The sequence below is a fragment of the Miniopterus schreibersii genome (genome assembly GCF_964146895.1).
Source record: "Miniopterus schreibersii genome assembly, chromosome: 14".
In the NCBI taxonomy this organism is placed as follows: Eukaryota; Metazoa; Chordata; class Mammalia; order Chiroptera; family Miniopteridae; genus Miniopterus; species Miniopterus schreibersii.
In genome coordinates, this window is record NC_138114.1 from 41,041,853 (window position 1) to 41,056,498 (window position 14,646).

The following is a 14,646-nucleotide window of genomic DNA, read 5'->3' on the forward strand; positions in this document are numbered from 1 at the left end:
GTAGCCCATCAGAGCAAGGATTCTTGGGTATTTTGGTCATGCGGGTATCCCCAGTGCCTAGAACCGTGCCTGGCACACTGTGGACGTTCAGTAGGTGTAGAACAAATGAGTAAGTACACTTACGCCATGGTTCTTTTCCTGGAGAAGTGCAGGTGCCACCCTGTCTTGTTAGGCAGGTTCAGATCAGAGTTGCCCATGAAGGGCTTAGGATGCCCTTTCCTCCAGTTTGGCTGTCAAACTTGATAATGATGCACATGTTTTGTGGTGGTCAGCTGTTGGCAAGGAACTGAGGAAATGAAAGGAAGGCACTGAAAACAGCTTCTTCGCTCTTCTTTGGGTAGCTGTGCCTCGATGTCCACGCCTGCCTGTCTGGCAGTTTGGCCTGTAGGTGAGGACTGTAGCAAGGCATGAGATAGACTGTATAACCATGTCTTGAGATACATATATGCCAAAGAATGGCTCCCTAGGCCCCAAACACTTTTAGCAGCAGAAGCCACTTCTCTCTGTACATCTTCCCACTTCTCTTCTCCATAGCAGTGAGGCTGTGATTCATTCTTTTCATGAGCCTCGAGGAAATGGCACAGCTGGCTTGGCTCATTCATTTCCTTGTCAGGAAAGTCAGTGTGACCTTGACAGTCAGTGGGAGACCTGCAGCAAGCACATTGTGTTTGGCTGGATTCACTAATGACCGAAAAGTACTTTTGGCAATTCCCCATGCTCTTAAGTGTTGTGTACTACTAATTTATTGTCCTAGGTTGGGGTGATAGGTACTAATTTGCAAGAATTATTTCTGATTTACCTGGGTCATGTAAATGACCAGTGCCACTCGCAGGGAGGCCTTTGATAAATATCACTGAAAGAAAACTGTTGCAGAAAAGATGATGAGATATACTTGCTTTGAGTCATGGAAACTATACCTTATTTGCACCTTATTTGAAGTTAGCAGAAAGTAACTTTGGATTTATAAAGTTCCTCTGAAGATTGCTCTCCTTAAGGAGAGTCACCTCTGCGAGTCCAAATCCAAACATAGGCCTTTTGTCCTTTGTTAGTATTTTCTTTGGTAGAGGATTCAGGTTGGAGAGAGCTACTGTGACCTGCTGTTTAGGGAACGGTGGCCAGATGAGAGCTGGCTTACATCACTGCTAGGAAAAGTCAGATCAGGACACCAACCCCAGGGCCTTTGCTTTTTGTGCAAAGCTTGCTGTTAGAGAGCCATTTTCTCTATAAACTGAGCTTAGAGAAGAAGGCACAACACACCTAAGGTGGTGAACTTTTAAGAAGCAAGAGTTAGTTTAAATATAGATGATCTGCTTTACTGGCAATTTGGAGGCCGCGGTGGGACTTGTTGTACCTTTTGTAAGACAAGTGAGGAAAGATGTTGGCACCTGTACATGTGCAGTTTGTTTATGAAATATAAACTCTCCTGTTGAATCGAGGGCTGGAGAGGTCAGCGTCCAAGGTAGCACATCCTACCTTAGTTGGGGAAGAGGTGCCTCTCCACGCCCTCTGCGAATTACCTAATGCCTAGAGAAAGTTGAGACAGCCAGACTTAAAGCCCTGTTATTTACTGAGTACCAGCTCTGGCAGGGGTGGGAGTGGAAAGGTTCTGTGAAACTGACAGTGACTCGGCTTCATTTTCTGTCCCAAGGAGGAGAAACAATACCTCAGGGGTTGTAGTGTCCAGTCCTTATTCAGAGAAGTGTAGCTCTTTTCAGCTTTAGACTCTTGCTTTATGTACACCCAAGCCTGCCGAGAACTGAGGGGAGCTGATGGGAGCTGGGACCGCCTCTGTCCTCTGTTGCAGGCTCCAGCTCTAGGTCGGTCCAGGGCTGGCCATCGCGGGTTTGCAGCACATCCTCCTCAGTATTCCACAGCAGCTGTCTGGAGCTTTTTCTCCTGTGCCTGAACTGATGTCATTTCCCCCTTGGCAGACAGCTTGGGCTTTGCTGCGTCTGAGATATGTCACGAGAAGGTGGGGGTGGGTCAGAGCCAGGCAGGGGCGGGTAGCGAGGAGAGCAGGAGGGAGAGTGCCTGCTTGGTCCCAGGACCCTGTTTACTTTCTCTGCTTTGCTCAGGAAGGCTGCTTTACTGGGACCGTGGAGCATGCACGCCCACCAGGGGAAATGCTCATTCCAAGGACTTAACTTTTAAAAGCCCCGTGTTGCAAACGTTAGTGTGGATGATGCCCTTGCAGGATGCCTTTCCTTTTGGGTCTTAAACAGGTAATGAACTGGTTGTACTCGGATCTGGGTTGGGAAGGGGAGAAGGGTGGGAGTTCGTTTATGGTACTTCTGCTTGGGGTGAAGGGAACCTTTTAGAAAATGTCTCGCAGTTATAACACGCCAGCCCCCATACAGAAATTTCCAGTCTTCCCTTCTTGTTTGCTAGTGGCTCCTTACTTCTAGAGCCACCGTGTTATTAACCCCCCTACATCCCCTAGTCTCTCTGGGGCCGTCCCTTCTTATTTTCCATTAGACACCGTAAGACTGTTTCCAGAGCTTCTTGGAGGAAACAGTTGAGAGGTTGAGGTGGGGGAGGGGGAGAGGCAGAGTAGGATTTTTCATCAAAACCCCTTTTATTCCTTCTCCATTTTGATTTGGCTAGTTAGCGGAGATTACTTTACAGTTCTTTGGTCCTAAAGAGATTTCTGAGTGGATAGAGGAGATCTTTTTTTAAAGGGAAGGGCTCCCAAAGGTTTTCTCCTTTTAAGCATGTGGTCAGGGCTGTGTGCCTGAGGGACACCCTGGACACTGCAGAGGCATGGGGGAGGGATCAACCACCTTTTGGCCTTCCCGACTGATTTTTCAAAACCAACAGACCCCTGTGGCTGAGACTTGATTGCTTTGGGAGCCGCTGTTTGAAGTAGGGGCACTACATTATAGCCGGTAACCTAGTTGGGATGAGAAAACAGTAGCAAGGGACCAACTGCTGTCTGCTGCAGACACAGCTGTTGCCAACTATTTGTTCCAGGGCTTCTGAGAGTTGGCCATCCCCCTTCTTGGTCTGAAAGGCATGTCTGTATCGGAATGCGTAACTGTAACCGGGACCTCTGTAAGAGGGGGTGGGGAGGGACACACACCCTCTGCTGCCTGTTTCTGGTGAGCAAAAGCCACAGAAAAGATCAAACCAGAAGCCTTAGAGAGTCCCTGCTAAGGACTGGTGGTCTAATCTCACCCAGAAAAGTGCTAGGTGAGCAAATCTCCCTTGGGTTGCCTGAAACTCTTTTAAAAGTAAGCTTCTCTGAATAGCTCCACACATTGCATTACTGCTCCTGTTGATCTTCAGTGTTTCTTTCATGCAGTTGATAGGCAGGGTTCCCATTTGAGTATCTCCTCTTTTCCCCAAGACTGTCGTTTTAACCTGGGGGCAGAGAGAACCCTGGTGAGGCTTTTGAGCAGCGTTGGAAATGGGATGGATGGAGCATCCCATCCTAGGTCAGATAATGGGGAGAGTGTGCCTGATATCGAGGAAAAAGTAGGGCTGGGGAGCAAGAAAGACCTGTGTCCATATCCTGACTCTGTGGTCTCAGTAGGCAGGCCTGCTTATCTGTTCTGAACCTCATCTTTGAAATGAAAATAATAAAACCTACTCAAAAGAGTTATTGGGAGGATTTCACAAAAGAATGTATTTATAACTGTAGCACCTTGGCTGGCTGAGAGTAGGCCTTTTAGTTAAAAACATAACTTGTTTTTATCCACTCATTCCTGAAGAATGCAAGACAGCAGGAGTACCAGAAAGTCTGGAGGACAAATTCCTTTACCAAGGTGGAGGGTGTGGTGGGCAGGAGCTCTTGCACCGGTCATTTGGTGTCATTTGGTGTCATTTGGTGACAGCCATTGTTCATTGACTGAGAATTGGGAGGCTGTGGCTTACTGTACCAGTATACTATTAATCTTATGTATTGGGGGGCAAATGAGAAATTCAATACCCTCCCACTCAGTTAAGTGAGAGGATGTAGTGATGGGTAAAGGGCTGGGTTGGTTGTTTTGGGGGGCATCTCAGAAGATCAAGAGCAGGTGAATCTCTAGCTCTTATTTCTGAACAGGTTCCTGGTAGAAGGCTAAACTAGAGGACCTCTTGAAGGCCCCTTCTGCCCTCAGCTTCTGTGATTCAAGCCTTGCCTATAAAAACCTTGAGTATTTTGGTTACATAATTGTTTATTTCTAGCATTTCTGTGTCTGACGGTTAAAACTGTTCTTTATTGGACCCATGTAAAAGCCAGCCTTCTAAAGATTACTTGGTGATAATTCTGTTTTTTAAAAAATGACATAAACTATATATGCTATTTATCTTTATCATACATAATATATATGCACTATTAAATACTTTTTTCCTTTTAATTCACATAACTCACAACCTTGTCCTTTGTGGTAGTGTGATTCTGTTTCTATAGAAGTGCGTGCTGAGGCTTATAGAAATTAAGCCACTTGCCCAAAGTTGTTCAGTTAGGGAAATGGTAGTTGAAGGTTTTGGGGTTTTTTAAAAGCCCTGTTTTTTTAAAATTCTAAAGCCTGAAAGATTTTCTCACCTAGACAACTTTGTCTAATGTCTGTGAGAATAGAGTGGGATTAATGCGTTGTTCCAGTTGGGGCATATTTTCTGAAGTTGTTTCTAGGTGGTCCAGGAGCCAGATAAGACACTGCTCTTATCTGTGTGAACATTTGCATTTTACTCTGTGAAGACTCTCAGGCATGCATCATCTATTGAATAATGCCACTGCATGGAGATTTTGAACACCTAATGAAAGAGGTCAAGGTACAAAGGATGCAAAAAAATGAAATAAAGCACAGTTCTTAATTCCTGGGAGCTCACACTGTAATGCAATTCTTTTCAAAATGCATAAAAATCACCTGTGAGGCGGGCTTATTAAAATGCAGATACAGTAGGTGGGGGTGGGGTCCAGGAACATGCATTTCTATGGAGGTGCTGATCCTGGTAGTTTCTGGTCACTTTGAGTGATCCTCTTTCCCCCATCCCCACCCTTTAGTAGCAGGGAAATAATTACATGACAGTATGCTGAGAGTACAGCTGAGGAATCCCCAGGAACTATAATAGCTGAGGGTGGGAAAGCATCTAAATCAGGTTGGGGGAGGGAAGGTGGCTTGGAAGGCGTTCTGGAGGTGATATCTGATCTGAATCTTGAAGGATGAGTAGGAGTTTACCAGACATATGAGCTGGGGAAAGAGCATTCTAGGCAGATCAGGTTGGGAGTGTTGTTTTTGTTTTCTTCTGCGGATGAGAAGGGAAACTGTCATCTGTGAGTCTTGGTGTTAAAGAACTTGGCTCACCAAGTATTGGTGTCCTTTGTCACAGAGGAGGAGGAAAGCATTAGGGCCCTTCAGTCAAAATGAGTGTGACATGAATTCAGTGTCTGTAAAAGGCAGATAGGCCTGTAGCTTCCTTCTAGTGAGCTGTCTTAACTGTCCTTTGCATGGCAGAACTATACAGTGTTAATTAAAGAGTAGTCTTTTTGCTTAGAGGAGCTAAAATTCATAAGAGAGTCACCTGCTGAACTTTTTGAGAAGGCACTATGTACCAAATTTTAGATAAAACATACAATTGAGCATGCTATCTATATGGGTGTGTGTGTGTATTTTATTATCTGGCAAGATCAGAAAATGGGTTTTCTGGTTAAGGGAGAATCTATCATGTATACCTAATGTATTACTGATTTGCAGAGAACAAGATTGCAATTAGAATGTTCTTAGTGTGCTGATTTGCATGAATTCTATTTCCTGTTTGGTTCAGAAGGTATTGATTTTGAAATGCTGAAGCATTCTTATGACCAACATTCTATATCAAAGTATTTTGCACCTATTCTGTTCAAAACATGTGCATAAAAAGAGGTATAACCTCTGTCCCTGCCCTCAAGAGGTTTACAGTCAGGTAGGGGAAGCAGAACAAGTGTGCAGGTAACTGGAACATTGGGCAGGTGGTGCTTAGTGACATTAGAGAGGAACAGAGTGTTACAGAAGTTCAGAGGAGTGAAGAGATGACTTTCTGCAGGTGGCCCTTTTCATAGTCTAGTAGTCTCAGTTGCACTGTAGGTGTGTGGAAGGGCCAGTCGAAGATAAATTCTAGTCAGAATGCAGGCTAGATCCATCAAGACAATAATTTATATCTTGCACCTTGGAATGTTGCCTTTCTCTGTGAGAAGGGCCCACTGTGCCTCAAATTGTGCCACTGATAAAGTGAGATGATCCCTGATACTAGAAATGAGTATTCTCCAACAAAACTGGGATAGGTCTGGGACCCTCTCAGGCATTGTGCCCTTGCCATTTTAGAATTTGACATGGATAGGGACAGCTAAGAGGGACCAACTCCTGGGTCAAGGGGCTTTTTATATTCTTGAAAGGGGGACCTGGTCCCTACAGGCCTTTGATTGGCTTGATGCTGATTGTCAGGGCAACCAGAATATTGAACACCAGTTACTCCCTGGGCATGGTAAGAGACCTGAGGGTCTTACAAGGACAACACTGAAAATGCTGTGGTAATAGCCAGCCTAAAGCTGCAAGGTGGGAAGAGGAATTTGCCAACTTCTAATGTACCCCCTAAACTTCTGGATATTAGCTGACATTTACATGATACTTTTATTATTTCATCAAGACAGCCACCCATGAGGTAGACGGTCTTATCTCCTTTCTACTGTGAGGAAACTGAAACTCAAGTTCTCGCCTGAGGATCACACAGCTAATGGGTGGCAGTGGTAGCTCTGGGGCCAGTTCTTCTCAATGTTGTCCTACTCTTGCATATTGCCCTGGTATGGGACCTACCTATACCAGAGTCTGCTGCCAGACCTACCTGCGTGCCCTATGCTCAGCAGAGGACTGAGTGTTGACTTCCAGTCACCATTACCCTCTTTGTGTGCTTAGCCTCTCTTTACCAGGTTCAGGACAAATTGAGCAAGATTCTGCTTGGAGGGTAACTGGCTGTGTATAGTGCAGCACATGCCAAGGTGACACTTGTTTGTACTACCGGAGGTTGGAGCCAAAATCCTTATCGGAACTGATTTGTAAAAATCTTGTAAGTGAAGCACCATAGAACACCTCAGTTCCCTACTGTCCCCTAAAAGTGAGAAAGGGTGGCTGTTATCTAAGCCTTTCTGGTGAATTTTTAAACCCCAACCACCTCTATTGCAAGAAGGTGCTTTTTTAGAGGAAAGTGGCTTGTTTTTCATCACATTCCTGATATCAAAGCTAAGAGAACTCAGTGGCCTGGACAATAATTTAGTGGAAAAGACGACTATCTGCTGATTTTGAGACTTTTATCCAGGATGAAGCCAAAGAAAACATTTACTTCCTCCAGTGATATCCCATGAGTTTCATCCACCCCCCTCCCACCCCTTTCCTTTGAAGATGTAAATTTTAGTCCAGAAAAACAATCATTTTGGGCTACTTAAAAAACTGGGCTATAAAAATTCCTTGTCCTGCCCTAATTCCTTACCAGCCAAATACTAGTTTCTTAACTCTGCCTCCCCCCCCCCCCAAGCATTTCTTGACTGTTTGTGCTAATCTATAGTTGAAACATCCCTGCAGGTTGACCTGTTTTAGCCATTTCTTTGCCCCTCTGTGGCCATTGCTTCTCTGGGCAGGCCTCAGCTGGGCTCGAACCCTGGACCTCACAAGAGGCCTCTGTTGCTGGTTGCTGGAAATGCTGATTCAATTTTAGGTGGCTGGCTTGATTTATCTTGTTCTTTTAACTGAAAGGGAGAGGAGGGGCAGTGGTGGAAAGCTGTAGGCATTTCAGGAGACATGCTTTGACAATGGCTGGAGTGTAACATGGTGACTTCTTTTCCTGAAAGTGGCTGAGGGTTTGCTGGGACTGTGTTGCATATAAGACATTGGTTCCCTTGGGCACTGCATCAAGGAGGCCAGAGTATTTATTATTGTTTGGTTCTCTTAACACACTCCTCTCAGGAGCTTCCACTGAACTGTGACACATGGTCTCAATTCTTGGTTTCAAATACTGCCCAATTTATCGTGTGGTTTTCATCAAGGGTTTGGAAATCCCTGGTTACCCACCAGGCAGTGGTGTGAATACCTGTGACCTCCCACTCCTCTGGGTGTGGCTCTGGAGTGTGGTGAGAAGGCCCAGGATAGGCTGGGGCAGGCTGCCAACAAAAATAGAACATGCAATCGCTCCTGGTCTCTGGGTGAGGTTCCAGATTAATGGACCAGGCTCAGGTTGTGCTGGGTTACTGTAAACCTGTCATGGCCAAAGAGCCATGGGTAGGTCTCTTGGCAGTTATGTGAAATCACATCACCACAGCCTTGGCTTAACCCTTGGAGGATCCTTTCTTGTACCTGGTAGCTAAGAGGCACAGGGAGTGCCAGGCAGGACCAGTCCCTGCAGTTACTTGACTGTCACTCACCAGGATCAGTACTTTCTGTAGGTTTTGGATATCTGATCCTTTGCTAGGGTAGGTGCACTTGAGAGACTGACATCAGTTCTGCTCTCAGGGAATTTATAGAATAATTGGGAAGTCCATGATGCCATCAGGCAACAAGACTGAACGGAACATGATCTGCACTAAATTGTGTGGTGAAATTTGTCTGGCAGTTTTGCCCCCCTCTCCAGGGGACATCTGGCAATGTTTGGACATTCCTGGTTGTTACAACAAGGGGGGTGGGGTGTTGCTACCTGCATCTAGTGGGTAGATGCCAACACTGCTAGTAAACATCCTACCAAGCACAGGACAATCCTCACAGCAAAGAATGATCGGGGTCCAAATGTCAATAGTGCCAGAAACTGTGGGTTGGAATCTACTTATGAGTGGTAGGGTCCACTTTGCTTAGGAAGTAGTCATGAATTCACAGGCCTCAGGGAATGTGGAATGTTTTAATAAAGGGGGAATAGGTGTACTTTTTTCCTGCTGCGTTCTAAGCAATATGTGTTAATTGTCTGCTCAGAGACTTAGAATTGTGACATCTTGGTTGCCCCTGTGAGCGGGTACTATATCTGGTGAAGAATATACGTGTAGAGTTAATTTTTTATGGCCAGTACATCCAGCCCTTCTGGAACTGACATTTCACCACTTAATCTGAATAATCTGCATAAGCAACCCCCTGAAGAATAGGAACTCAGTAGTGCCCAAATAACTGTATGTAGCTTAAAGAACAATTAGACAGCAGTTATTTTAATAACAGGCCATATTTCAAGCCAGGTGCCTGTTACTGTGGTGTGGGTTTATTATAATCTATCTTTGATAACATACTAAATTCTCCCTTTTCTAAATCCATCTTTTAATCTAAGAATAAGATCTTAGAGTTCAGAAAGGTCTTTAAAGTTATTCAGCGTATTTTGGAGATGGAGCCTCTGGATTCTGAAGATTTAAAAAAAAATTTATCTATTTGCAGGGAGACCATTGTTAACGTGACCCTTTGTTCAAGGTAGAAGTAAACCGTTTCTTCGAAGTGTTGAACTTTTCATTGGCATTAGATCTCTGCTACTGGTCTCTAGACAAACAGGCACACAAGGCAAGTCCCGTTATTTTTTCTTTAGCTCTCAACAAAAGCCTGCTGCAGTGGGATAGAACTTCTGGCAAAAAATGGGGTTGATTTTAGAATTTTGCTTAAAATGAGGACTCTGCCCCTGAGACCCCACGTGTGCTCTTCACTGTCAAATGAAACTGGTGAATCCCGTTTAAAGCACATCAGCAACAAATTAACTTGTACCTTCATTATTTCAGATCCCTTTCAAAGAAGTATTTTATTTGATCAGGAGCCATTTTCAAGATATAACAAAGGCTTTGATGAGCTAGAAGCCAGTCATAGAAAGAATATTGAACCAAAAGCCAGACCAGGGTTTTGAGGATCCCAGTTTTGTTATCTGCAGCCTTATGCTAAGTGTCACTTCCTTATCCATAAGATAAGGTAAACATTAAAAAATTAAAAAAAAAAATTGATTTGAGAGAAAGAGAAACATCAGTTTGTTGTTCCACTTATTTATGCATTCATTGGCTGCTTCTCATATGTGCCCTGACTGGGGATTGATTCCGCAACCTTGGCATATCAGGATGACGCTCTAACTAACTGAGCTGCCTGGCCAGGGCTAAATTTTTTTTTTTTTTTTTTTAAATATAACAGTTTACTTATTACGAAGTTCCTCAAAGACAAAGTTCACATTTTATCTGTTGTTTTTTGTGCCTGTCAGCATCTAGTAGGAAAGTTTAGGATAACACCTAAGCATGAAATTCTTTCCACTAAAATTTGGGCTTTAGGTCCAGAAAACTTGTTCTAGCTGTGTGACCACTCTAAACCTTAGTTCCTTAGTTTCCTGTAAAGAGGGGAATATATAACATAGATAAAAACGCCGAGCCAAATGCTTGATTAACAGTCTCTGGGCAGAACTTGGCTCTATCGCATCTCTTGAGTGTTGTGGCAGGAGATTTTCCTGACTGCAGAGATATTTCCCACATGGATGAAAGAGGGACCCTTTTCCTTGTCCAGGTGCCTATTTTACAGTTGTGTATAAGGTGTTTCTTGAGCCTCAGTTGTCTGCTGTGTTTATATTTGGGCCTCTGTGGCATGTCTTAAGCTCAAGGTGAGGGAATGAACAATCTCTTACTGAACTTGAGAGCAACAAAAGCTGATCAGATGCCCACAGGGGCCAGATAGGCTTGAGTCAAGTAGATGGGGTATTGGATAGTAGGGATTTTTGGGAAGGCTGTGGCAGAGCCAGAGCTCATGAACATCTGTGACTCAGCCTAATTTGGCCCTAAGGCCCTAATATATGTGTCCTGAATTTTCAAGAGAATCTGAAAACCTGAATTTCTGTATGAATTGTTCTCATTTTAAAATATTGACAGGTAATTCCATTTTTTTAAAAAAACATTGGGAAAAAAAGATACCATTAGTAGGCCCATTGTATCCTAAGGGCCACCACTTTGCAATCCCTGATTTGTAGCAGGAGAGGCAGTGATACAACATGGGACAGAAAAGACCAACATGGCAAGTCTGCTGAATTGCCTTCCTGCTCAGTTGAAGTACCACTTGCTCTGTTGCGTGCTACCTGCTATTTTGTTCTTAGCTCTGCACCAGCTCTTGCTGAAATGCCACATTTCTCAGTGCATTTATTCTGTGACCAGTGATGGGGGGTGTTGGGGGAGTACCTCAAGGCAGGACTGCTTTTCCTTCTAAGTGTCCAGGGAGGAAAGAGGGGCACATTAATCCAATGTCCTATACTGCTGCAGCCAGCCGGACCCTGCAGGCCTGCTTGCACTAGGACATTGACAAGTAGCTTTTAATAAAACCATGGGATATGTTGCAACTTCCAGTCTTTGCTCTGGGATTTTCCTACCAGGGTCAAGTGGCTTTATCTGAGTTTGTTATTCAGGTTCCTAATAGCAACACAGGAAATGGATTTTAATTTCTTTGTTGGCTGCTCTGTTTGGGGGCTATTTAATGAGGATCCAGTTGCATTGCAGCTTTGACAGCAACAGTGCTGTGTGGATAGGAATGTACCCAACTGATATGTTAACTTCTAAAAAAATTATGTTTATGATATACTGTGTGTATATTTTTATGGACTGAGGCAGGGAAATTATAAATAATTTAATGTGTCTTGATTCTAAGTGGCTAGTCTTGGGGGTAACTGTTGGGATGTGTTTGGGATTCTAGAAAAAGAATATTAGATATTCCACTTTTAGGGGACAAGAACTGTGTATATTTTACATTTATTATAAATCTAGGGCAGTGATTCTCAGACTTGAATATATATGAGCATAATCAGGGGAGTGTGTTTTAAATGGCAGATTTCTTCAGTCTGTCCCCAGAGGTTCTTAAGCTACATTCTTTTTTCTTTTTTTTAAATGTGTTTTTATTGATTTTAGGGGGGGGGTAGGCAGAGGGAGAGAGAGAAACATCGATCGACTGCCTCCTGCACAACCCCTACTGGGGACTGAGCCCGAAACCCAGGCATGTACCCTGGCCAGGAATCGAACCAGCAACCTCTTGGTGCATGGGATGATGCTCAGCCAACTGAGCCACACCAGCCGGAGCACAAGCTGCATTCTTAACTACAGTGGTACCTCGGTTTTTGAACGTCTCTGTTGGCGAACATTTCGGTTTTCAAACACGCCTTAGAAGGAGAACATGTCACACGGCTTCCACTGAATGCAAGATACTGAGGCCCCGCTGTTGGCTGTTGATCCCTCAGTTTTCCAACGTTTCAGAACTTGAACGGTCTTCTGGAATGGATTACATTAGAAAACGGAGGTACCACTGTAATACCCCAGGTGATTTTGGACCCATGGGAAACATCTCAATTTTGTTGCATTTGTTGTCTCAGTGTGTTCATTGCTAGTTTGGGGCATGTTCACTTACTTGTGAGGTGCTCTTGACTAGTTCTGACTCACTGTGTTGCCCTTCCTCAGATTCTTTAAGAGAAGACTGTTAGAATTGTTCCAGGGGGCCCTCACAGGTTGAAGTAAATGTACCCCTGTCCCTGATCCATCAGGGGCCTCTGGAACTCCCCTTCAGCAGCATACACTTAAGTCAAATCTTGAAGTGGCAGCTGCCCCCATTGGTTCTAGGCTTTTCTCAAATCTCTCAGTAGCTCCAGTCTTTGGCTTGACCCTTAAAGGCACTTTACAACTAGAGGATGGGAGACTGGGTGTTCCTGAGCCCTGGAAGCTAGAGTATAGAGAACTTAAGGGCACACTATCCAATTTGAGGGATGAGCCTGAATCTCACCAGATGAGATTTACTGGCTTGGTTAGGGGAACCTGCCCCCGGCTATTTGTCCTTTTGGAAAATTACTGAACTCAACCAAACAGCATAAAAGTTCATTCCTAATATCCCAGTCCATACAAAGCAGAGTCTTGGTTAACTTCTTAGCTATGGCCTGCCCTTTATCGGAGCTCCTTTAGCTAGTAAAGCTTAAAGGTGTAATTGTCATATATAGTATATATTGTGACGGAGACAAAAATAATATATAACAATCCCTACCATCAAAGAGAGGGAGGTTAGACTAATAGATAGTCCAGGACTCCTTGCTGAATCATTCCTCTGACAGAACTTACTTCCCTTTATTCCCAAGTCTTCCGTAACTTCCTTAAACCCAGTTACAAATGTGTGTCCTTGAACAATTCTACTTATTTTCCTCAGTTCTTCAAACAGCCTTAAAAGCAATAGTATTAGGGGAAAAATGAGCTTAACTTATTGTAAAATATAGGTAATTCCACAAAGTATTTATTTATTTATTTATTTACAGCCCACAAAACTTTTTAAAGACTATTTTTTATGACCACCTGCAAGTCTTTTTCTAAAGACCTAGAATTGCTGCATTTTCAGAAATTGAAGATTCTATCTAGAATAGAACAAAAATATCTGATTCTAAGTTAAAGTTGCTTGCTATCACCTCTCATTTAGCCATTTCAAATATGCCTTGTTTATGAAGCCTCTCTTATACTTTGGTCATAGAGCATTACCAAAATCAGATAGAACTCCACTTTAGTAGATGTGCAGTGCTAGAATTTGGTCTACTTTCTGGAAAACCATTCCTGATTTAAAAATGGGAGGAAAGTTGCCCTGGCCAGTGTGGATCAGTGGTTAGAGCATTGGCCCATGCACCAAAGGGTCGTAGGTTTGATTTCCGGTCAAGGGCATGTACTTGGGTTGCGGGTTCAATTCCTGGCCTCGGTTGACTCTTGTGCTAGAGGCAACCTATCAGTGTTCCTCCCCCCCCCCAAAAAAAAAAATCAATGGAAAAAATATCTTCTGGTGAGGATTAACCAAAACCAAACAAAAATGGAAGGAAAGTTGATTTTGTTGCTTACTCTGCAGTAGCAGCTACAACTTGGGTAGCAGGGTAAAAATAAAGGAAGGAGTCCAAGTTGAAAAGTAAATATGAGAGTTGCAAAAATATTTTGATAGTCAAATCTCCACCAACTAAGGAGAAACTAGCTATGTTAGCCAACAATGAATTTACAAACTGTGATACTTTGGATATTATTTTAAATGTTGTACAAAGTACTTGAGGTCTGGCTTCTCCTGAATTCTCAGCTCTTCCTTTCACACTACTCTGCCTGAGATTCATTGTACTCAGTCACACCGGTCTAATCTCTGTGTAACCCATCTGTTTAGTTTTTAATTTCAATAACTATTTTTCTACAAGTTTTATTTTTCCCCCAGACTTCTTGGTTGCTGTCTCTTTTTCAGTATGTTTTTCATTCTTTCTTTTTGGCTTTAATCAATTGAAACATGTATTTTATAGTTTATATGGTCATTCTATTTTCTTTTTTTAGAAAGTCTTATCCTGCTATTTGTTGAATTTCCCATCTTTTTGTGATGTATTATTTCTGCATAAATTTTTGTATTTTGTATTGTGAGTTCATCTTTAACAGAGCTTTATTTGTGGGAATCCTTCATGCCCTGATTGAGGGTGGGTCTTACTAGAGTTTTACATTTCTTCTGGCAGCTGTCACAGAGTTATTGCCAGCCTAAGCCCACTTTTTGTGTTAAACTTTTGGGTTGGGGATTCTCAGACCATGTAAGTAGTGCAATTTAAGTCTGAAATTAGCTTGCAAAAGGCCTGTGGTTACAGATTATAAGAGGAGATACTTCTTTTGTTCTCACTTCAGAGCTTTTTTGTCACTGTGTACCAGTGGGCTAGTTTTTTGTTTTATTTTTTTAGAGTTTTTTTTTT

General features: G+C 43.2%; 1 protein-coding gene across 2 annotated transcripts in view; it reads left to right on the forward strand.

Annotated features, from left to right (window-relative positions):
* Positions 1–14,646, forward strand: part of WBP1L (WW domain binding protein 1 like) — a 57,148-nt gene that overhangs the window by 21,210 nt on the left and 21,292 nt on the right. The window contains exon 1 of one of the 2 annotated variants that reach the window (XM_081157921.1): positions 1,986–2,222. The exons of the other annotated variant lie outside the window; for it this stretch is intronic. Within the exon in view, the coding sequence (XP_081014047.1) occupies positions 2,196–2,222 (27 nt within the window). The 5' untranslated portion in view covers positions 1,986–2,195. Of the gene's footprint in view, positions 1–1,985; positions 2,223–14,646 lie in introns of those variants that run through there. 2 annotated transcript variants of the gene reach the window in all.